The sequence below is a fragment of the Cercospora beticola genome, chromosome 1 (genome assembly GCF_033473495.1).
Source record: "Cercospora beticola chromosome 1, complete sequence".
Taxonomy (NCBI): Eukaryota; Fungi; Ascomycota; class Dothideomycetes; order Mycosphaerellales; family Mycosphaerellaceae; genus Cercospora; species Cercospora beticola.
In genome coordinates, this window is record NC_088935.1 from 2,970,428 (window position 1) to 2,990,268 (window position 19,841).

Sequence of the window (19,841 nt, forward strand, 5' to 3'; positions counted from 1 at the left end):
ATGTCACATGAGCGGTGAGCAGAAGTGCCTCTTATCTCGTCCCGCTTATTGCAGCCCGATCGTAATAGACGCAAAGGAATTGAATCATCGCTAGCATTCGGACCATTATGCATCGGGCTTTTCGATTTTCACGTATTAGGCTGCCCGTGAGAACCAATCCAGCCATCCTCTTCTCCCGCCTCTACATACGGCTGCAGCTCGCGTCTAGATGGCTCTTGCATAGTGCCATCTTTGGCAGCTAAACGTCCACCTGTTTCGTCACTGTTGTGATAGCCCTCGTCACTAAGAAATGCGCATCTTCTTGGCGGCAATGGCGGCAACGCCTCGATTGAGCTGGCCGTCTGCGTGGTTAGCACATCGTGTGAGGAGCGAGGCTGTGCTCGCTTTCCAGGCTTGTCCTCTGCCTTCCGCTTCTGTTCTGCTACGAAGCCCCGGGCGGATCGTGTGTTGTTACCACGCGCAGTGCCACGCAAGTTGTTCTGCCACCCTGCTCTCCCGAATGTGCACGGGGATTCTATCGATCCAGACTCCCATATTTCCGCACGCTTCTTCTCATCTGGAAGGGAGCCGTACTTCAGCGGTCTCGGTGTCCACGACATCGTGGGTGAATCGTGCGAGCCGGATGCAGATCTCGAGAATGGAGAACGGGTATCCATCTGAACTTCAGGACGCTCCGCAGTATTGCCAGCAGCGGAGCTGGGCGTATCGGAAGCGAGCGCATTGCTCAAAGAGACTCGTAGCTGTGCGATAACTTCGCCACTCTCCTCAAATAGTCGTGCGTAGCGATCCCTTTCACGGGCTGCTGAATCGAAATCGTCTTTGAGAGCACGAAACTCAAGCCTTAATTGTTCCATTTCATGGTCCTTATCTTGCATGAGCGTGACGCCTCGCGCAATGACTTCTTCTTGCTTGACTAGGACTTCGTGCTTGGACTCGCATAAACCACGTAGCCGAAAAAGATTATCATCTTTCAAGCTAACAAGCTCTTCAGTCTCCTGTTGCCTGGTCACTTGCATGCTATACACTTGCTGTAGTCGCCTCTTGAGGGCTGCCAGCTCGTCTTGTTGCTGAAAATAGCCTTGCTTGAGAGCTTCATGCTTGGAGGCCCATGAGTGTAGCTTTGCGTCCTTGGTGTGGCAATCTGCCTGGACTTCTTCAAGCTGAGTCTGCTTCGCGCTCAGGCGGTTCGAGCAGACAGTTAAAGCTGCGTCACGATGGGAAATCTGTCTTTGCAAGCTTGCGTTTCCATTCAAGAGATCACGAACTTGAATGGCATTACGTGCGGACAGCTCTTCGCTGCGTTTGAGACTTTCTTGGGAGCTTCTCACAAGTTCTTCAAGATCATTTATCTCCTTGTCTCTGAAAGCTACGCCTGGAGAGGCGTTCGTTCCCAGCTGCGAAGTCGTCTCATGGTGAGCAGTGACTGAAGTATCCTGGTTCGCTGGATGGACTGGTGCTCCCTCCTGGGAGGAATAGATCCAGCTGGACGGGTGAGCTGTGTTTGCAACTATCGGAGTGCTCATATATGGGCTACTTCCAACTTCACCGCATCGAATCGGCCGCTCTATCTCAGCCTGCCGGGGCAGATCCGCGACTGTGAAAATCTGTTGTGCGGTGACGAGTCGTCTGATGCATTCGCTAGACTTGCTTCTGGAGTCCTCGGATCTAGACAGTGATCGACACGGTCCTCCAGATCTGATACGTGGTGCTCAAGATCCCCAATTCGAGTATCGAGAGTTCTTACGTCGGTCCGCAATGCATTGAATAATGACCTACAAGAGTTGTCAGCAGGTGTAGAAGCACCAGCGATGTACTTACCAGAAGAGCGGTGGCGACGGGAGACTGAAGTGCTGATGGGCCTGCGCGAGGCAGATGGGAGAAGGTGAGACGGCGTTGGCGGCAGGCGCCCCAAGGCAGATACATCGCGGGTCACAGGCAGTATTTACGAAAGGATGCTGGGTAGTAGAGACATGCTCATCGCGGAGCTTTGCGTATTCAAATGCAGATTGTCGTCGAGCATAAGCTGCCGACATTTCCGCGACTCGCTGCTTGAGTTGCCCAAGCTCGCGTTGAAACGTGGCGTGGTCCATGGTGTGCGGCTTCGAGTGCTCTTATTCGAACGAGATGCGGGAACAATGTCGAGAGGAAGTGCAACCTTTGGCTTCGCGATGTGCGATGGTGTTGATGCTGCGCACGCCTCTACAGCCTGGCGTGGAGAGCGAGATGGAGGGCGGGGAGAGTGAGGCTGTCGGCGGCGTGATGCGACAGCCGATGCCGACCTAGACACACCACCTGCAACGTGACACTTCCGAAACGTCGTGCACAGGGCTAGATGAAGAAGTCAGTCTGCAAGGAAATGAGGACCGGTGGAAGGCAGCGTACAGTCTAACAATTATCGTCATTGTTACAGCTGCTGCTGCAGCCTGAGAACTCCGTATCGCATGCTGGGTATCCTCTGAGCTATCCATTCCGCATCTCACATACCCAGTGAGGTTATGCACATAAAGTCGTTGAATCTCCCGGGCGGCCACTTGCTTCACGCCCCTGTTGCTAGCCCTGCCAGCTACCATACGCCTAATACGCCTGAATGCCATGCTGTTCGTGATTCAAATGAGCCGTGAGGCAGTCGATGCGAAGCACTCGGTCGACTGCACGTGGCATTTGAGTCTGTCTGCTTAGACAGAAAACTTGGCTTTGGCGCGACTGCTGCCAGCATGGGCAGAATCGGCATGGCCAGAGAATTCCACACTCTCGTTGGGACCGAGAGCGAGAACGTCCTTGAAGCGCTTGCCAATACGCTCAAGGCGCTTGCGACCCTCGTCGCGGTCGGCACCATCATCCTTGCGGCCTTTTGGTGGTTGTCCAGCAGTTCTCGTCCAAAGTCCGACACGCCAAAAGGCCTTGCGAATGTTGACGACGACACCCATGACCTCGTTGTCGCTCTCATCCTCCAACATCTCGCCAATGGCGGCCAGCATGATGTTGAGCCACGTCTCGTCGTTGGCTTTGCTGCCCTTGAATGTGTAAGCCCAACGACCTCCGTACTTGTTCTGCGGATCCTCCCATTCCGGGCGCACGCCCTGCTTGAAGAGATGGTAGTCGGACTTCTGCGCCAGTTCGGAGGCAGGTGTGATGTTGTTCTGGCGATCAGGCGGGTTAGCACTTGCACGAATTGAAAGAGCGCGTGGGGAAGGCAGGCGGACTCACGTAGATGCCCCAGAACTCTTCGACACTGTTAAAGCTGATGACTTCCTTGAGCAACTCATTCCAGTCCTGCTTGCCGCTCGGTGGCTTGGTGAACCACAAAGTCCAGGTGTGCTGCAGGGCGTGCTTCACGTTGAAGTTCTGCGGGTCGTCGAAGACGGTGACAATCTTCTCGTTGTCGCCATTGGCGCCATTGGTGGCATCGGTCAAGCCGCCCTCGGGGGAGATGGGAATGGTGTCGAGCGGCACAGGCTCAGAGTGGGCATGCGAGGCAACTTCGGTCATGTTGGCGTGAGAGGCGGCGGTGATGCTGCGAGTGTCGGATGCGTGCGGGATCTCGCGACAAGACAATTAAGTCGCGAACGGCGAATGAGTCTGCGCAGGAGAAGAGAGTGTCGAGTAGAGGCGGCGGTGATGTGCGGAGGTGGACGGTGTGCAGCGACGACAAGTGCGAGAGGGTACAAGATTATTATTCTGAGTGAGAAGCGCGCTAAGACGCACCTTTCACGGACCCTGCCGGCCGCGCCTGCAACCTTCATGCGCCGCTGCAATTGTTCCTTCACACTCCACTTACACAGAGTGTGAATTCAGCAATGTGCTGCTCACGTGCAGCAGGCAGACTGCGCCTTGAACATGGCTGAGGAATTCAAGGACATTGATCTGACTGCCGACCAAGCAGAAGGCTCACAGGAGGAAGACTCCGGCGACAGCGAGCGTGATGGACGTTTTCACGGTCCGGACGCCAGCTGGAAGTTCTACACCAAGGCCGAGCGGGAACTGGCAGCATCTCTCGACCAAATTGAGAACAACGATCTAAGTGCACATCTCTACAACACTCATTGTCTCAAACAGCGCTCGTACAATTCGTTGAGCGTGCTGCCGTGGCAGAGCAAACAGAGATGGATCGATCGAGAAAATTCCGCTCCGGGGCTGTTCCTTCCAGATGCACACTGGACTGCATGCCCTCTAAAACCAGCGGAGGTGCCCAGGACTGGAGAGGCATGGGGCGTGGCGATACCGGATGATACGCTGGAGACTTATCGCTACGAGGAGAGTTGGCTGCCTGGTTCGCAGCTGCGAGACTGTCTACAAGCCGAAATCCAGCGTCAAGCTAAAGAGCGACTGCGGCTTCGCACATTTTCTGCCGTGGACATTGATTCTCAGTCAAGTGGCGAAATCTCTACTCAAACATCGGAAACCGACAGCAACGGCTCGGAGGCCGATGCGTCACCATCTACATCGTCGTCTTCATCGGGAGAATCTAGTGATGGTGCGGAACAGGAAGACGGTGATGCCGCCAATTCGAACATCACTGCTCGAGCCTTTCCATCGGTCGACGATGAGTTTGCCACCAACCTCACACGGTCTGCAGTTGGTCATATTATGTCACAGTTCGATGCAGTACTCAAGGGACTTCACCAAAGCCGTATGGGTCATGCAAGAGAAGGTTCTCGTTCACGTCCTGGATCCGCCACAAGCATGCCGCCTACTTCTCCAGGAACAGATTCGCAAACTGGCCATGCCTCGGTCGGCTCGTCTCCCGAGCCTGCGAGTCGTGGCAGCTCAGCGCGACTTCATCGTGGTCGTCAAGATCTAGGCACTCGGGATTGGAGCGAGGTACTGGGTATTGCTGCTTTGGTAGGCGTAGATCCCTCAATCATCGCTCGCGCACGACATCGTTGCGCTACACTATTCAATGAAGACATGGACTTTCGCGTAATGCCTGATGCTGCGCTGACACACGCATCTGAGGGACTCGCTCGCGACCCAGCGAGATCAGCATCGGCCGCTGGAGGGGCGCCTAATGTGGAGATGGATCTTCGAGACGGATATCCCTGCCCGCACACGTCTTGTGACCGCCATGTCGAATCGTATCCTCAGCTTTGGCGGCTCAGAGAGCATCTCAAGCGGAAGCACAAGCATGAGACACAAGAAATCAACGCCATGGTAGGTCATATGAAGCAGTCGGCGAACTCGAGAGCAGGGAGACACCAGCTCGAGAGCGACAACGCAGACGAAGACGAAAACGGAGAAAGCCAAGATCCAGTAATAGACACGGTCGTGCACCACGACGAATATCTGCAGCCCATCCTCATCCCAATAGGTAGATCCAGAGATCGGAAGAAGCGCCGCACACCAAGCAGAGAACATCTCAAGCGAACAAAGGCGACTCAAAGTCAAGATATTGTAGTGGATGGAGAGACCTCTTGATTGGAAAGTTTCCGATCTTCAGTGAGTTTCATTGTGTCAAAGCTGCTCTTGCAGCTGTCCCAATCTGTAGGCTGACTACGTATTCTGTGTCAATGCATCAAGCCATAGTCCTTCCATTTAGCGCGCTGAGGACGATGTTGCTCCGATGGGGCCCCCAAAGGTGGTCGCAGATGCTGTCCGCTTTGCTCAGAGCCGATCATCCTCGCTGTCTCCGTCCTCTGCTTTTTCCGTCTTGACTGCGTGCTTGACGCCCTCCTCCTCGTCGGCGTCATCTTCGCTCGCGGCTTTCTTGGCTTTGGTAGCTTTGGGTTTCTGCGTCCTTCGTTAGCTTTCTGTCATCTAACTGGATGGACCCCCGCGACATGCCTTGCTTGGGGTCTCTCCGTTGTTGTCGTCTCCAAGAGGCTTGCGACCGCGCTTCTTGCCAGGAGTGGCCTTGACTGTGGAGTTCGGGGTCGCCGCGCCCTCGCCCATGACGGCTTCAGCCTGAGCGTTCAGCTTCTTCTTAATTTTGGACCATGCGTTGGAAGCCTGTGTTGCACGTGCGGCATTAGAGTCATGGATGAGTACGGTTGGTGCATTTCTAGCAGTACTCACCGAAACTGGGTTTTTCATGCCTGCGAGACCTGCAAGCTTCTTGTAGTCGAGCTGAGACATACGTTAGCACTCCAGAACGAGATCACCGGTCGATGTTGTCGCACCTTTGGCTCGCCATCAAAGCACTGCCAGGCTAGCGACATCATCTGTCTCTCACGCTCGGTGAACTCGTTGCCGCTCATCTGTGGTCTGTTAGCTGTGTACAGAAGGGCTTGCAAGATGCGTCACGTACCTTTGCTCGTTGGCTGATGTGTGGTTTGGAATGTGATGGATGAAGTTTGTCAGGAGTGGTTTTGTGTGTTGTGGGTTGTTTGCAGCTCGAACAGAAAAACGGTAGTTGTGCTTCACATGCGGTGCCGATTATCCCCCTGTCACGACCGTTGCAGTTCATTGGCTTCACATGAAAAGTGAGCAAGTGCAGATTCGTACTGAAAGCGTGCTCCAGTTGTCGGCATAGCATTTGCAACATGTCATGGCATTGAACTGGCCGGTCGAGCAGAGCTTGTCCGGAAGGCAAGCAGCGAGTTCAGCTGGATGCTTGGGCTACGTTCAGCGTTGGAGTCAACTAAAGACGCTTAGGCGATTCGTGCGCAACTACCGAACGGGCGTATGTGCGACCATAGGAGATGCCGAAGAATGTCTTCACTATTGTAGCAGACGGCCGTTGCGCTTCACTTAGTCACGCCCTACTCTGCGATCAGTAAGATCATTGTTTGCTCGTTGATCCGCCGTTCGGACAGAATATTGTTGATCGTCATCACGCATTGGATTCACATTACGGTCTGGCAGAGCCTTTTCGAGCGCTGTATCAGATCTCAAGTGTTGATAGCTGGTCGAGTTGGGAGACGAAATATCCCGCCAGCACAATTTCCAGAGTCACATGAAATACCAGCAAAAGACTTCATGTGTGGACTGATAGTCGTCAAATCTCACGCGAACTTGTCTGCGTCGGCGTGGCAGCCCTACAAGCAGCGATTCGGGACATCGATAATTGTGTTCTGTCGCTCGCGCTTCGCCCCTTAATGGCTGCTTGGAATAATGGTGGTCTTCGAAGGTCGCTACAGCAATACGGTGCTCCTCGATCGCAGTGCCGGGTTGCCGGTCGAGATAAGATTCTGTCATTGTGCTTGGGGCAGAGGCGAAGAGCAAGATTGAGCGGCCAAGGAAAGGAGCAACAGCAAATGAGCAGGCCGATGTCGGTCTTTCCCAAGACAGGTTCCTGCCAAGGTCACTTTACCACTGCACTTCTCAGTGACAACCTTACGCCTCTGCTCTCACCAGTCTGACATCGCCGACGCATATTTGCATCGAAATAGCGCCATACATCCAGTGTCCAGAGATCAACGCAGACAAGTTATGTTGTCCGGAACTACGATGTCCGGACCAATGCCATCCATCGCGTCCCCCCGCGCGTGCTCGAATTCGGCTGCCTGGGGCTCAAATCCTTCGCGATAGCCCTCATCATACAGCGTAACCATGTCCTTGTTCCTTCCTTCCTTGCTTCCGTTATCTTCGTGCAGTGATCATGGCCATGTCACACTATGATCGTGAGTCCGAACAATATCTGACTGACCCAGAGACTGAGGATGAGTCGGACGTCGATTCTTTGATCAGCGCAGGACCTGCCGACGACTACTTTCAGCAAAGATTTAACCGCCAAGATCGTGCCATCGAAGATAGTTCATCGTCACCCGGGGCTGAGAGCAAAGCGAGGGAAGCGGCAGAGCATCGAACCAGCAGTGCACCGGCAGCACAACCCAGACCGGTCGAGTGGACAATGTCTGGCCCAGAGGCCCATACAGAAGCTCCACCGCCGACATACGAGAGCATCTCAAATGACAGAGCAATGCCGATGTCACAACAACACGAAGTGTCAGGACGCGCAGTGCACTACGGCAGCGCATTCACACCAGCTGCAATACACAGCATCTCTACGCGAGAGCAAGGTGGAGCTTTACCACAGAGCATGCGGGACAATGCCACGAGTGAGCCGGACGAAGAGACTGGTCTTCTCGGTTGGTCAAAAAATAAGCGGACTCGTTCACGCATCTCATGCTGCCGTTCACTTTCAGTCTGCAACGCTGTGCTGGGCCTTGCAGTGGTCATGTTCATTCTCGCGATTTTTGGTGCGATGATTGACGACAGTACAAGCGACGAGCCGCAAGACGATGGAGGTGATTATGATGGAAGCCCAGCCAGGCCCCCGACAGCACCATGGGTACCAGGAGCCTCGTCATGCAGTCCCAATGCTGCCGATGCGGCATTCTCGCTCGACTTCGAACAGCTCCAAAACTTTACCTTCCTCGAGCTGATGGAGAATTCAGCTTACTTCAATGGCCAAATCAAAGGGCATATCCAAGTGCGACCAGCGAAGACGTCACAAAGCCCAGACTTGAGGGTCTCCATTTCATATTCCACTTCGCCGCAGTGGCAAGTTCAGAGCTCGAATTATGTCAAAACGGCCGACAGTCTCAGTCTGCAGCTCCCCTCGCTAGAGACATCAAGCATCTCTCGCTCGAGCCCATGCATCGGCGTGTACGTGAACATTGACGTACGACCTGGAATCACCCTGGATAATTGGGAGCTCGTCACTGGCAACTTGAACATCGAGGTTGACGATGGCCTCTTCAACCGCAGTCCCGATCTAGAAACGTCCGCAGACCTACAGATGACAGGATCTTCCAGCTTTAATGCAATCCACGGCAACGTGAACATTGGTTACTGGTCCTCTCGGAGGACTGAAGTTGAGACGATTTCCGGGAGCATTCGCGGGAAATACGCATTGCGTGATTTGCTCCATCTCAAGTCTCAGTCCGGCTCAATAGACGTGAACGTCGACCCAAAGCGCGAAGACAGTAAGCACCCGGCATCAGCCGAGTTCTTGGTTCACACGAGCTCAGGGAGCGTCAAAGTGAACACCCCTACATCAGGAAACATCCCAATTCGCAATTATCAGACTCGAATCGAGACTTCATCGGGTTCGATAACGGGTGACTTTATTTTGGGGATGTTGAACAGTTTCCACACCCAATCTGGCACCGTGCGGGCAACGTTATTACCAGTTTACGACTCCACCGAAATTTCGTTCCTGCATACTGATACGAAATCAGCGTCACAAACTCTTACCATTCTTCCGCCATACTCTTTTCCAGGAGATTCATTCGCCCAGCTGCGTTCAGATCACAAGTTCTTCTCTACGAGCGGCACACTGCATCTACAGTATCCCGACGAGTGGGAGGGTGATATCTATGGAGACACTACCAGCGGCAGTGTTCGTATTCGAGGTAAGGACGTGGAATTCTCCAGCGCGCTGGATGGCGCTGGCTCCTGGCCATGGGGCAAACACATTCAAGCTCGAAAGGGCAATGGCAAGGGCAGGTTGAAATTCACGACTGTCAGCGGCAGTGTCGACTTGCGAATGGGGGAGTTGTGATTACAGGCTCTTGTTGTACGATCGGTCACGGGTAATGAAATCATGAGCAAACGCATGCAGAACGGAGGGTCAGAGAAGCAGGCGCACAATTCAGGTGCTCATCATGGCTGGAATTTTTGGCATTCATTCTATCGTTATACATCAAACAGTTGTTCATGCGTGTCCATCTGACATTCTTAGGCCTCAGCTAGCTTGAGCAGTCCTTTGAGATCAATCGACTTTGGTCGCTCAATTGGCAGTCCGAGAGCTCTATCCCAGATCAGCTGTGCCAATGGGCCGAGACCTCTGCTGACACCGAAAGTGGCAGTGTAGTAGAGCGTGTTGTGGAAACCGTAGTGGTGGAAGAGCACACCAGAACTGCTGTCAACATTGGGGAAAGGATTCTTGGTTTTGCCGTGCTCAGTGAGGATGCCTGGGGCGATTTCACTGTTCTTCTTCACCAGTTGGAAGACTGGGTCTTCGGCGATCTCTTTGCGGGACGAAGCAAAGTCCATGAGAGCCTCAAAGCGAGGATCTGGCTTGCGGAGAACAGCGTGACCGTAGCCTGGCACGACACGGCCCGACTTCAGTGTGGACCAGAGGTAGTCCTTGACATCTTGATCTGTAAATTTGGTACCGATGTGGTCCTTCATCTGGAGGATCCATCGCAAGACTTCTTGGGCTGCAAGACCGTGCAATGGTCCAGCCAGACCTTGCAGACCGGCAGAGTAGGCAAGATATGGGTCAGAGAGAGCGGAACCGACCAGGTGAGTGGTGTGGGCGGACACGTTACCACCTTCGTGGTCACCATGGAGAGCCAAGTACAGGCGGAGGAGATCCTGGAAGTTCTCGTTCTCGGAACCGCCCTTGCCCAACATAGCAGCGAAGTTGTAAGACCAATCCTGGTTGAGGTCGACCTCAGCCGGCAGAGCACCACCACCGCAGTAGGCGTTCTGGTGAATCTTGGCCGCAACGGTAGGCAGCTTGGCGAGCAAGTTGATGCAATCATCAAAAGTAGGCTCCCAGTAGTCGGCCTTGTTAATACCACGCTCGTAGGCCTTTGCAAAGACGGACTCGTATTGCATGGCAGAGACGGCGCAGGCAAATTGGGTCATAGGGTGCAGGTCCTTGGGGAAGTCGTCGAGCATCTTGTTGACGAAAGCGGGCAGTTGTGCCTTCTCAGCGAGCTCCTTGCTGAAAGCACGCACTTGGTTGGTGCTGGGCACTTGGCCGGTGAGCAGCAACCAGAACATGGCCTCGGGCAACATCTCGGTGCCAGAAGTGCCCTTAGGCAGCTCCTGCTGGCAGTCCTTGATGGTCTTGCCGTGGAAGCGGATGCCCTCGTTGGCGTCCAGCACAGAGCCTTCCCAGACCATAGCCTTCAGGCCACGCATGCCGCCAATGGTGTTCTCAATCTTGACCTCTCCAATTGTTTTCGAAGCATTGGCCTTGACCTTCTTCAGCAATTCACGCTTCTCGGGAATGGCATTGCGCAGCGTCTCTTTGAGGTCGGGCTCGGCGGTGGCATAGCTACGGGAGGCATTGTAGGCCAACGGCACAGTTTGCGAGAGCTGTGTTGCGTTGTTCAGCGTTGGTCCACGGGTAACAGAGCGTGGTGGGGGAACATACCTTGGAGGCCCGCAGCGCTCTGGTGGCAGTTCGCGAGGACAAAGCCATGATTGTAGATGATGGTGTCTACGGACGAGGGAGGTCGCGTTAAACAGAGGCGTGAGAGAGCAAGAAAATAATTCCCGGCAATGACATCGCAAGCAGCAGCAGCATCAACAGAGCTGTTCGGCTTAAGCTGCGATCCCTGCATTAGCCGAGGTGCTGAGCGCTTGGATGCCGCTTGGGGACGACCCGATGTCGCTCAGCGTCACTTCCTCCAGCGCGACGACCGCTGTTCGGAGAGCACGATCCACGCCCAACAGCATTATTGCCACGGCATACGCGATTCTGGCCGTGCATTTCCCATCGCCCGTGTTGGTCAGCACAAGTCCTTCCATCTTTGCCGGGTGGTGTAGAAGAGGCCTGCTCAATGGATTCATAGCTCCAACACTCCATCGCGTGTAATTTCATAAAAAGAGCTCACGAGCCGCAGTCATGTTTCGCACGGCATCTCGCGCGCTTCGGACCCAGCGCAGCCTCCTCCATCGTCCCGCCGTGTCTACGATACCGCGTGCTCTGTCATATGGAGCCGCTCACATGGCTTCGACCCTGACACCCGTCAATCCTCCTCTCCCAGGCACGAACCCAGCCGAAGCCTTCCAGCTTGCCCGAGAGTCAGAAAAGCCGGATCTGGAGCAACAACTCTTCGACGAGCAGATCCAGCAAGTCAAGCAATGGTGGGCGAGTCCGCGGTACAAGGGCATTAAGCGACCCTACACGCCTGAAGATGTCGTCAGCAAGAGAGGCACACTGCAGCAGGTCTATCCTTCGAGCTTGACGGCACGCAAGCTATTCAATTTACTGGAAGAGCGAGCTGCTGAGGGAAAGCCAGTGCATACCATGGGAGCGATCGATCCCATCCAAATGACACAGCAAGCTCCCCACCAAGAGATCCTCTACGTCTCAGGATGGGCCTGCTCGTCGGTACTGACTACAACCAACGAAGTCAGTCCAGACTTTGGCGACTATCCATACAATACCGTGCCAAACCAAGTGCAACGACTTTTCAAGGCGCAACAGCTGCACGACCGACGACACTACGATGAGCGAATGAAGCTCAGCCCAGAAGAGCGAAAAAAGAAGCCATACATCGATTATCTGCGGCCCATCGTGGCAGACGGTGACACAGGACATGGAGGACTGAGCGCGGTGCTTAAGCTTGCCAAGCTGTTCGCGGAGAATGGCGCCGCAGCAGTTCACTTCGAGGACCAATTGCACGGAGGTAAGAAGTGCGGCCATCTCGCTGGCAAGGTGTTGGTGCCGTTTGGAGACCACATCAACAGACTTGTCGCAACACGCTTCCAGTGGGATCTGATGGGATGCGAGAACCTGGTCATTGCTCGCACTGACAGCGAAAGTGGCAAGCTGATTTCCTCCGCCATTGACACGAGGGATCACGAATTCATCCTGGGCGTGACGGAAGATGTTGAGCCTCTCGCGGACACATTACAGACCATGGAAATGGAAGGCGCATCTGGCCCTGAAATCGACAAGTTTGAGGCCGAGTGGGTAAAGAAGCACAAATTGGTCACCTTTGACGAGGCTGCCGAGGCTCACATCAAAGCTTCTGGCAAGGACGCGGAGGCGTATTTAAAGCAGGTTCGAGAAAACAGGAACTTGCCTTTGCACAAGCGTAGACAGGCAGCGGCGGCGGTCGCAGGGTCGCCTGTCCTGTTCAGCTGGGACGTCCCACGGACCCGCGAAGGCTTTTACCACTACAAGGCTGGCCTTGCGGCAGCCACCAAGCGTGCAATCGCATTTGGACCATACGCAGATCTGCTGTGGCTCGAGACTAAGGACCCCAATGTGAAGGAGGCAGCAAGCTTTGCGAAGGAGATCAGAGACGTCTTGCCTGGCAAGAAGCTGGTGTACAACCTCTCGCCCAGCTTCAACTGGTCTGCACATGGTTTCACAGATGCACAGCTCAAGAGCTTCATCTGGGATTTGGCTGAGCATGGATTTATCCTACAGCTCATCTCATTAGCAGGTTTGCACAGCACTGCTACCATCACACACGAACTCGCCCGGGCATACAAGACGGAGGGTATGAAGGCGTATGTCGAGACTGTGCAGCGAAGGGAGAAGGAGACCGGCTGCGATGTGCTCACACATCAGAAATGGTCCGGCGCAACGTATCTGGACGGCATTATCGGCGCCATTCAAGCCGGCAGCAGTGGCAGCAGGAGTATGGGTGAAGGCAATACCGAGGGACAGTTCTAGTTTCCAGCACGCGTAGACAGCCGAAAATTGTACAGCTATGTTCCGTGCGGCAGCATCGTTCCGAGCCCTAGGACGCGTGGCCTAGGATGCCCACTCTCCGGGACAAGACCATCTTCCAAGCAGCGCTACATGCTATGAAGAACGATTCGACATTGCCAACATGTCGTTCCGCGCGCTCGCAGTATTTGTGGTCCCGTCGGCTCAACATCGGCTCATCGCTCTACGACTTTGTCAGCTCTCCGAGTGCAACTACTTCAACCTCGGCGTTTTCGTATACGTACTTCTGCTAACGACACTGTCTTAGGAACGGCCCATGCGAGGATCGTCCAATGCGAGGGACGAGATGTGCGAGTTCTTGTCAGTTGCGTCACATGGTAATTTGTCGATGTTGGGTAACGCGTCCGTCTCCACGAGCACGTAACATGGCTATCGTGCCATCGGCCCACGCCAGCCAGACCCTCACAACGGAGAGTCAAGAATTTGCCGAGCAGATGGCGTAGATCTATCCCTGGGGCACAAGTGACTAGGAATGAGGACTTATAAGGCTCGCAGTCTACCTTCAACGTAACCTCCTTCGTCAGTATCTCAGTTGCCACCCCGCCGCCCCCTTTTACCAAACATAATCAAGAGCCTGCTGGCAGGACTCCCATTTACTTCTTCTTCAACAACCTTCGATTCCATCAACATTCAGCCATGCGTTCCATTCATTTCGCTGGATTCGTGGCTCTTGCCTCTGCTGTCCCTCTCCCACAGAGCAGTGGCGGAGATCTGGCCTCTTTGGCATCCAGCCAAGGCGCTCCGGGCAGCGCCCAAGGCCAGCAGTCTGGCCAGAGCACCGATTCTGCCTCCGGTAGCGCAGACGGACAAGCATCCACGGCTTCTTCTGGTCTCGACCTGAGCAGTCTCCTGCAAGGTCTTGGTTCCAGCAGCCAGGGCGCCTCGACCTCTTCTTCGGGCTCTTCAGGCATCGATCTGAGCAGACTCCTGCAAGGCCTTGGCTCTGGAAGCCAAGGCAGCAACGGAGCCACTACCCAAGGAGCCAGCTCAGGTGCTGGCCAAGCCAGCGGCCTTGGAGGACTTCTCTCTGGTCTCCAAGCTGGCAATGGAGCCGCCGCTCAGGCTTCCTCAAGTGGCTCATCTGGCACGTCGAGCGGATCTGGAGGTATCGACCTGAGCGCACTCCTACAGAGTCTTGGAGCAAGCGGCCAGAGCGCGCAGCAGGGATCTTTGACTTCCTCTTCAAGCAGCGGCCGGCCTGCAGGCCTTCTGTCCGGCCTTTTGGGCGGAAGCGCAAGCTCTGGTTCATCTTCCGGCTCTGCTTCGCTTCAGAGCCTCCTGCAGGGCCTCGGCTCCAGCGCCCAGGGCGCAAGCGGGCTTGGCCAGACGCAGACAGACAATGCGAGCAAGGACACCACTGCTGGAGGACAAGCGGCTGATGCAGGGAAGACTTCAGACATCGCGGACGCTCAACAGCCCGCAGAGGCTGCCCCAGCGGGTCAAACGGACACAAAGCAGCAGTAAATGGAGACGGGACTTCATCACGCAGGCGTGGTGAGGTGTGCGAGTTATACCTCTTGTTTATGAAAGTGGGCGGGGACGGCGAGGGTGGGAATGTCCTGATAGTTTCGTGGCCTAAACGAGAGTAGAGGGATATTCACAACTGTTACCTAAGTTCCCTCAGTCCTTGAAATCGTGTCGTGATGTCTCCTTGTCAGCTAGGGATAGGGTATACATGCAGTGTTAGTAGGTGAAATAGCAGAAGCAGGTTGATACACGTCCAAACAAGCTTTTGTGCAGACATGTGAAGGAAAGGTGTCCGACGTCACCACGAAACACCCGTCGCCAACACGCGCCTGGTCGTGCACCGCACGCATTTCCCGTGCACCGAGCGACTCGCCCATGCCCCCCGCTGTGGACTTACGATGGTTGACGCTGTGCAGTCGCTGACGCAGGCGCAGTGTGTGCTGCTGGCGGTGCATCTGGCCTCCGAATCGAACATCAAGGCGCTGCACTCCTTCACGCCCACCCGCCTAGACGCCCTCGACCCGGAGCTGGTGCTGCGCATCGTCCTAACCTTCCTTCCTGAAGCCGTCGACCCGCGCGAGTACACCGGTTACGTTGGCGAGGTGGCATCGCGCCTCTATCTGGACGTCGATCGCGAGGATGTCGAGGTCAGCACGGCACCGGTGCACAATCTGAGCGAGGAAGAGGCACAGAAGAAAGTAAAGAAGCTGCGCATTCTGGACATTCAGGCTCCAGCATTTCCCCCGCATGCTCCGCAAGATCTACTGACTCGTTTCGTCTGCCACCGCGCATATCGTATCGATCAGGAGACAGGCCTGTTGCACCTGGTGCCCGCCCTGGTTGAGCCATTTCTGGACCGCAACGATTTCATTCGCACGTGGTACGTTAGCGTATGCTTGCCATTGCTCCGTCTGGCAATCGAATACTACCCAGAGGATGACACGCTGGCAATTCCACTTCGTGATTTCGAGCAGGTTCATGGACGGCAGGGCGTTGATCTACTGTTGAAAAAGAGCACGGAGCAGCAAGGGGAGGCCAAGGATAACATCTCACGCGATATCAAGAATGTGGTCGGGCCATGGATGTACGGCCACACTGATCGCAAGCGCCGAAAGCTCAATCACAAAAAGAGCGAGAGGAATTCCAACGATGATGGCGTCGCGGCGGCGACGAAAGGCATTCGAAAGATCTCCATCGATGGCATCACGGCAGATGATCAACGGACTGGGCACGATTGGGAACATCTCTTTGCCTGGATGGTAAGCCACGCTGCGACCGACTTTCGCCTTGTTGCACGCGCCATCGATGGATGGGACGGTCCCGACGACATCGACCTGGGAGGCATCGAGCACAAGAGTATCGGCTACTTGGATGAAACTCTCCAGAAGAAGCTCGATCTGCAATATGCCCAAGCTGCCTTTGCAAGTTGCTATGTTGCGCCGGCAGATAATGAAGAGACCGTCAAGGATGCTCACTCCATCCTGGCTCGATTGGCAGAGCTCCTCGATTTTATTCCTCCTCCAGACCTTGCCACCAGCGTGGATTCATTGCCGAAAATCGAACGGCATGCAGCCAAGTTGGATGCCTCGCAAACAGTTGCAGATCTACTTCCCGATGCTCTTTTGAAGCCCGAACATCCTCTGACCACTCCTCGAATGGAGACGTATATGTTATTGCAGATGATAGTGTACAGCGCCTATCAATTCTCAGGGCTTGGTCACCCTCTCTCGCTGATCAATGTGGCCAAGCTGCATTTCTATGCCACAGGTCAAGAGCAGCTTGACGTTCTTCGAAAGATTTTGCACTCGCTCTCAAGACCAGGTGTGCGCAAAGATGAGTCTCAATGGACTTCAGAACGTGCAAAGCTCATTTGGTTATGGAATTGGGGAATCGATGCCGACGCAGCTGAGCCCGAAAATGGAGCAGGCGTGCTGGGCAAGATTACCAAGGGCGATTTCGAAGAGGAAATGCTCAAGGTGTTCACTGAAACCAGTTGTAAGTGTTCGCAAATGTCGTCTTTGTCACAACTGGATCTTCACTTTACATTGATTGTTTATGGAAGCACACAACCTGTTAATGTCCACTTACATATGCTTCAGCGCGAGCTATCGATCCAGAACAGAACGTCAACAGCTTGGCGGGATCACAGAAGAACGATATCGCCTTTCCATTCATTATTCCTAACGAGAGCAAGGATTCAAAAGAAGATCAGAATACTGACCCAGCGACTCCATAGGCTATGGACTCGCAACTCGACTATACCTGTCGCCCGAGTCGGACACGGCTATCTCGAAGGATCGATCCGAGACGGTCATCTTGGACAAAGCCATGGAAATATATGATAGTGCAAGCAATGGCAATCGTCAGCGCGGTGCCATGAAAAGGGCAAATGATATGTGAGTGGCCTCGCTCCGGTGTGCGCCTTGTTCTTGTGCTCTAACGTCCTCCAGAATCGCTGCCTTTCGACCCCATTTCCCAGACAGCACGAAGTTTCGACAAGCTACAGCACTACTCTCAGCGACCCATGCTCTCTCATTCTACTCCTTGACGCTGCAGCATGGAGTGCCTTTTCAGCCGGTCAATATTCGTGTCAGCCAGGACCCTATCTCGCTCATTGTCAAAGTCTTAGAACAGAATCCTCGGAGTTATACCAAACTTGACGATCTTATTGATATCGCTCGTAATCTGGTCTCGTCAGGACTGAACGATGAAAGTGATGAACGCCTGTCAGGCGAATCGCCTCTCGAATCGATCGACAAGAGGAAGAAGGATTCCGAACGACGCGTCACATTCATGGCAGTATGTGTGCTTTGCGCCAGAGAACCGATCAACGCTGATCACACTCGCAGGTTGAAGCGGCACTCCGAGAAGACGATTTCGAGACGGCTTATTCTTACGTAGTGAACAGACTCACACCATCTGGCGCCGATATCGAAGCATCCCAGAACGCTCGCAAAATACACAAACGGCAGAGATCAAGCCGTGCGCAGAACAGTATTGACGACGACGACATATCGTGGCGTGCTGCATTCCTGGCTGGGCGCTATCGCCCGACAACCACTACGCCACCGACGGTGAGACGATTGGAGCAGCGCACGGAGCTTCTGTCTCTTGCTCTTCTGCTGGCGCCCACGTCAGCCCTCACCGAGATTCTGGCGGCGTGGCGTCGATGTGAGGAGGAGATGACTTCCCTCCAGCTCTCGCAACAGGAAGCTGAGCAAGCGTTCGACGATCGAGCTGACAAGCGCCTTTCCGGCGGCTCTCTCCCTGGGACTTTCGCGTTTGGCGATGAGCAACCCGATCTCATCCTGAATCAGAAGAGGCGGGAGATGGGTCGGATGGGTGGTGCTAGTGGCAGAGGCAATGACGAAAGTCCGCTAAGCATGTTCGACTTGACACGTAGTGCAGCAAAGGCTTTCAGCAAGAATGCTTTCCCGCTGCGGGACACGGCAGCTGCACGGAGTAGTGCAGAGTATGGGAGATCTATGGAAGACAGTACGCATAGTCTCGAGAGCGATGGTAGCGGGCATGACCGTGTTAGGAAGAGAGACATGGTCGCCAATGCTGTCAGTGGTGGTCTAGCATCGGGACTCGGCTGGGTACTTGGCGCTACGCCCGCACAGCAGCAGCAGCATGAGCAAGGTCGATAGACTCCAGGACGCATCAGTGGTGTGACCACAGTGTTCGGACCGCCTTTTTGTGGGACTGCCACATGCATTCATCTTTCAGCAGAGCCGCGACCTCATACATACGATACATGCCCGTGGCTGGTTGTGGCGTCCCTCGGAAGATCACGAGCGAGAACTCTCCAACTGAAGGCTAGGATCGCAGACATGTGAATTGTCTCGAACTCGGAGAGGGCTAGTTTATCAAATTTGCTCCTACGTATGCAAGACTGGTCAATACAAGTTCTACGTCTAACGGTGCTGTATTCATATCCCCGGTAGACCAAGTACCTGACGAAGTGCTGGTACACCGCGAGGGAGAAAATAAACGGTGTATATGGCACTGAATGCGACCAGCAGTCCAGTCACCTTCTCGAACCATGTGTGGAAGAAAGCCGCAGTCATGAGCAGCATCCACCAGCTCAGTCCGGCCACTGACAATGCTGTCTTGATGCCAAATCCCAGCTCCGGCCGCTCGACGCTTCCCGGGTTGGTCGAAGCACCACTTTCCAGTGAAGCGTTGCGCACGAGCCCGTCTGAGGTGCGAATGCGTCTCTTCTCCCGCAGCCCCTCATGTGTCAAAACAGCCGGGAGCAGCTCCAGCCACAGCATGGCACTGCCCAGGATGAGTAGAAACACATGCCCGCTGATATCGTGCCCTCCGCGCCACTGGCCACCGATTGCCTTACAAGCGGCGTGTGAGAAGACTTCCTTCGCGTCGCCCGGTTCCATCTTTTCTGCCAAGTCCGTGGCCAGAACTCGCTCACATTTTCCGCCCGTCCACCTGAAGCTGCGGTCGACAATTCCAGGACCGAAAAACCACTGTGTCACAAACACCCAAATGGTCGTGATGACTGCGTAGCGCGCGATCGCCTGCAGTCTGCGCTTGGTGAACTGCGGGCGCAAAGGAGGCCCATGTGACGAATGTGTGAGGATGAGGACGAAGAAAGCCAGAGTTGTCCAGAACCAGCCTATCTTGACGAAATACACGTTGAAGACATTGCTCTTTTTTGCGAAATAGCTTGGGGCATCTCGTGGATCGTATGACTGCGTGCTGGCGAGGTACGTAGCGTTTCGACTAGCGGGTTGGAAGGTGCTGAAGAGCGATCCCAGAATCAGAGTTGCGGGATAGAGTGCGAGCAGGGTGGCTTCGAGTACTGTCGGCAGGAACGGCGAGCCTCGCACGGAATGCAGCGTGTCGGCGGTCTGCTTGATGGTCTCGGTGCACGGAGCCGGAATTGGAACGTCGACCTCGACCTTCTTGGGTCGGCGCGTGGCCATGGCAGGGCGGTGTCTTGTGGGTGTGTTAGATGGGTGGGAGGTGCACGCAAAGTTGTTGT

At 54.7% G+C, this 19,841-nt stretch overlaps 11 protein-coding genes across 11 annotated transcripts; 5 read left to right on the plus strand and 6 right to left on the minus strand.

Moving 5' to 3' along the window:
• Positions 1-128: 128 nt before the first annotated feature.
• On the minus strand, positions 129-1,523 carry RHO25_001179 (uncharacterized protein; the record flags this gene model as incomplete). The annotated part of the gene is made up of 1 exon (XM_023593789.2): positions 129-1,523. The coding sequence occupies one exon, from the start codon at positions 1,521-1,523 to the stop codon at positions 129-131; it is 1,395 nt and encodes a 464-aa protein (XP_023460153.1).
• Positions 1,524-1,564: 41 nt separating this feature from the next.
• Positions 1,565-2,090, minus strand: RHO25_001180 (uncharacterized protein; the record flags this gene model as incomplete). The annotated part of the gene is made up of 2 exons (XM_065602085.1): positions 1,565-1,772; positions 1,819-2,090. 2 exons carry the CDS (start codon positions 2,088-2,090, stop codon positions 1,565-1,567), a joined length of 480 nt encoding a protein of 159 aa, XP_065458157.1.
• Positions 2,091-2,675: 585 nt separating this feature from the next.
• RHO25_001181 (uncharacterized protein) lies at positions 2,676-3,489 on the minus strand (the record flags this gene model as incomplete). The annotated part of the gene is made up of 2 exons (XM_023593790.2): positions 2,676-3,140; positions 3,208-3,489. 2 exons carry the CDS (start codon positions 3,487-3,489, stop codon positions 2,676-2,678), a joined length of 747 nt encoding a protein of 248 aa, XP_023460152.1.
• A 348-nt stretch (positions 3,490-3,837) lies between these two features.
• On the plus strand, positions 3,838-5,415 carry RHO25_001182 (uncharacterized protein; the record flags this gene model as incomplete). Its single annotated transcript, XM_023593791.2, has 1 exon — positions 3,838-5,415. The coding sequence occupies one exon, from the start codon at positions 3,838-3,840 to the stop codon at positions 5,413-5,415; it is 1,578 nt and encodes a 525-aa protein (XP_023460151.1).
• Positions 5,416-5,601: 186 nt separating this feature from the next.
• Positions 5,602-6,403, minus strand: RHO25_001183 (uncharacterized protein; the record flags this gene model as incomplete). Its single annotated transcript, XM_023593792.1, has 5 exons — positions 5,602-5,727; positions 5,782-5,946; positions 6,013-6,063; positions 6,117-6,194; positions 6,245-6,403. The coding sequence occupies 5 exons, from the start codon at positions 6,401-6,403 to the stop codon at positions 5,602-5,604; spliced, it is 579 nt and encodes a 192-aa protein (XP_023460150.1).
• A 1,134-nt stretch (positions 6,404-7,537) lies between these two features.
• On the plus strand, positions 7,538-9,445 carry RHO25_001184 (uncharacterized protein; the record flags this gene model as incomplete). The annotated part of the gene is made up of 1 exon (XM_023593793.2): positions 7,538-9,445. The coding sequence occupies one exon, from the start codon at positions 7,538-7,540 to the stop codon at positions 9,443-9,445; it is 1,908 nt and encodes a 635-aa protein (XP_023460145.1).
• A 176-nt stretch (positions 9,446-9,621) lies between these two features.
• Positions 9,622-11,101, minus strand: RHO25_001185 (uncharacterized protein; the record flags this gene model as incomplete). Its single annotated transcript, XM_023593794.2, has 2 exons — positions 9,622-10,995; positions 11,054-11,101. The coding sequence occupies 2 exons, from the start codon at positions 11,099-11,101 to the stop codon at positions 9,622-9,624; spliced, it is 1,422 nt and encodes a 473-aa protein (XP_023460144.1).
• Positions 11,102-11,629: 528 nt separating this feature from the next.
• On the plus strand, positions 11,630-13,312 carry RHO25_001186 (uncharacterized protein; the record flags this gene model as incomplete). Its single annotated transcript, XM_023593795.2, has 1 exon — positions 11,630-13,312. The coding sequence occupies one exon, from the start codon at positions 11,630-11,632 to the stop codon at positions 13,310-13,312; it is 1,683 nt and encodes a 560-aa protein (XP_023459017.2).
• Positions 13,313-14,005: 693 nt separating this feature from the next.
• RHO25_001187 (uncharacterized protein) lies at positions 14,006-14,833 on the plus strand (the record flags this gene model as incomplete). Its single annotated transcript, XM_023593796.2, has 1 exon — positions 14,006-14,833. One exon carries the CDS (start codon positions 14,006-14,008, stop codon positions 14,831-14,833), a length of 828 nt encoding a protein of 275 aa, XP_023459018.1.
• A 401-nt stretch (positions 14,834-15,234) lies between these two features.
• RHO25_001188 (uncharacterized protein) lies at positions 15,235-18,486 on the plus strand (the record flags this gene model as incomplete). The annotated part of the gene is made up of 4 exons (XM_023593797.2): positions 15,235-16,831; positions 17,073-17,232; positions 17,287-17,635; positions 17,686-18,486. 4 exons carry the CDS (start codon positions 15,235-15,237, stop codon positions 18,484-18,486), a joined length of 2,907 nt encoding a protein of 968 aa, XP_023459019.1.
• A 282-nt stretch (positions 18,487-18,768) lies between these two features.
• Positions 18,769-19,782, minus strand: RHO25_001189 (uncharacterized protein; the record flags this gene model as incomplete). Its single annotated transcript, XM_023593798.2, has 1 exon — positions 18,769-19,782. One exon carries the CDS (start codon positions 19,780-19,782, stop codon positions 18,769-18,771), a length of 1,014 nt encoding a protein of 337 aa, XP_023459020.1.
• Between the last annotated feature and the right edge of the window lie 59 nt (positions 19,783-19,841).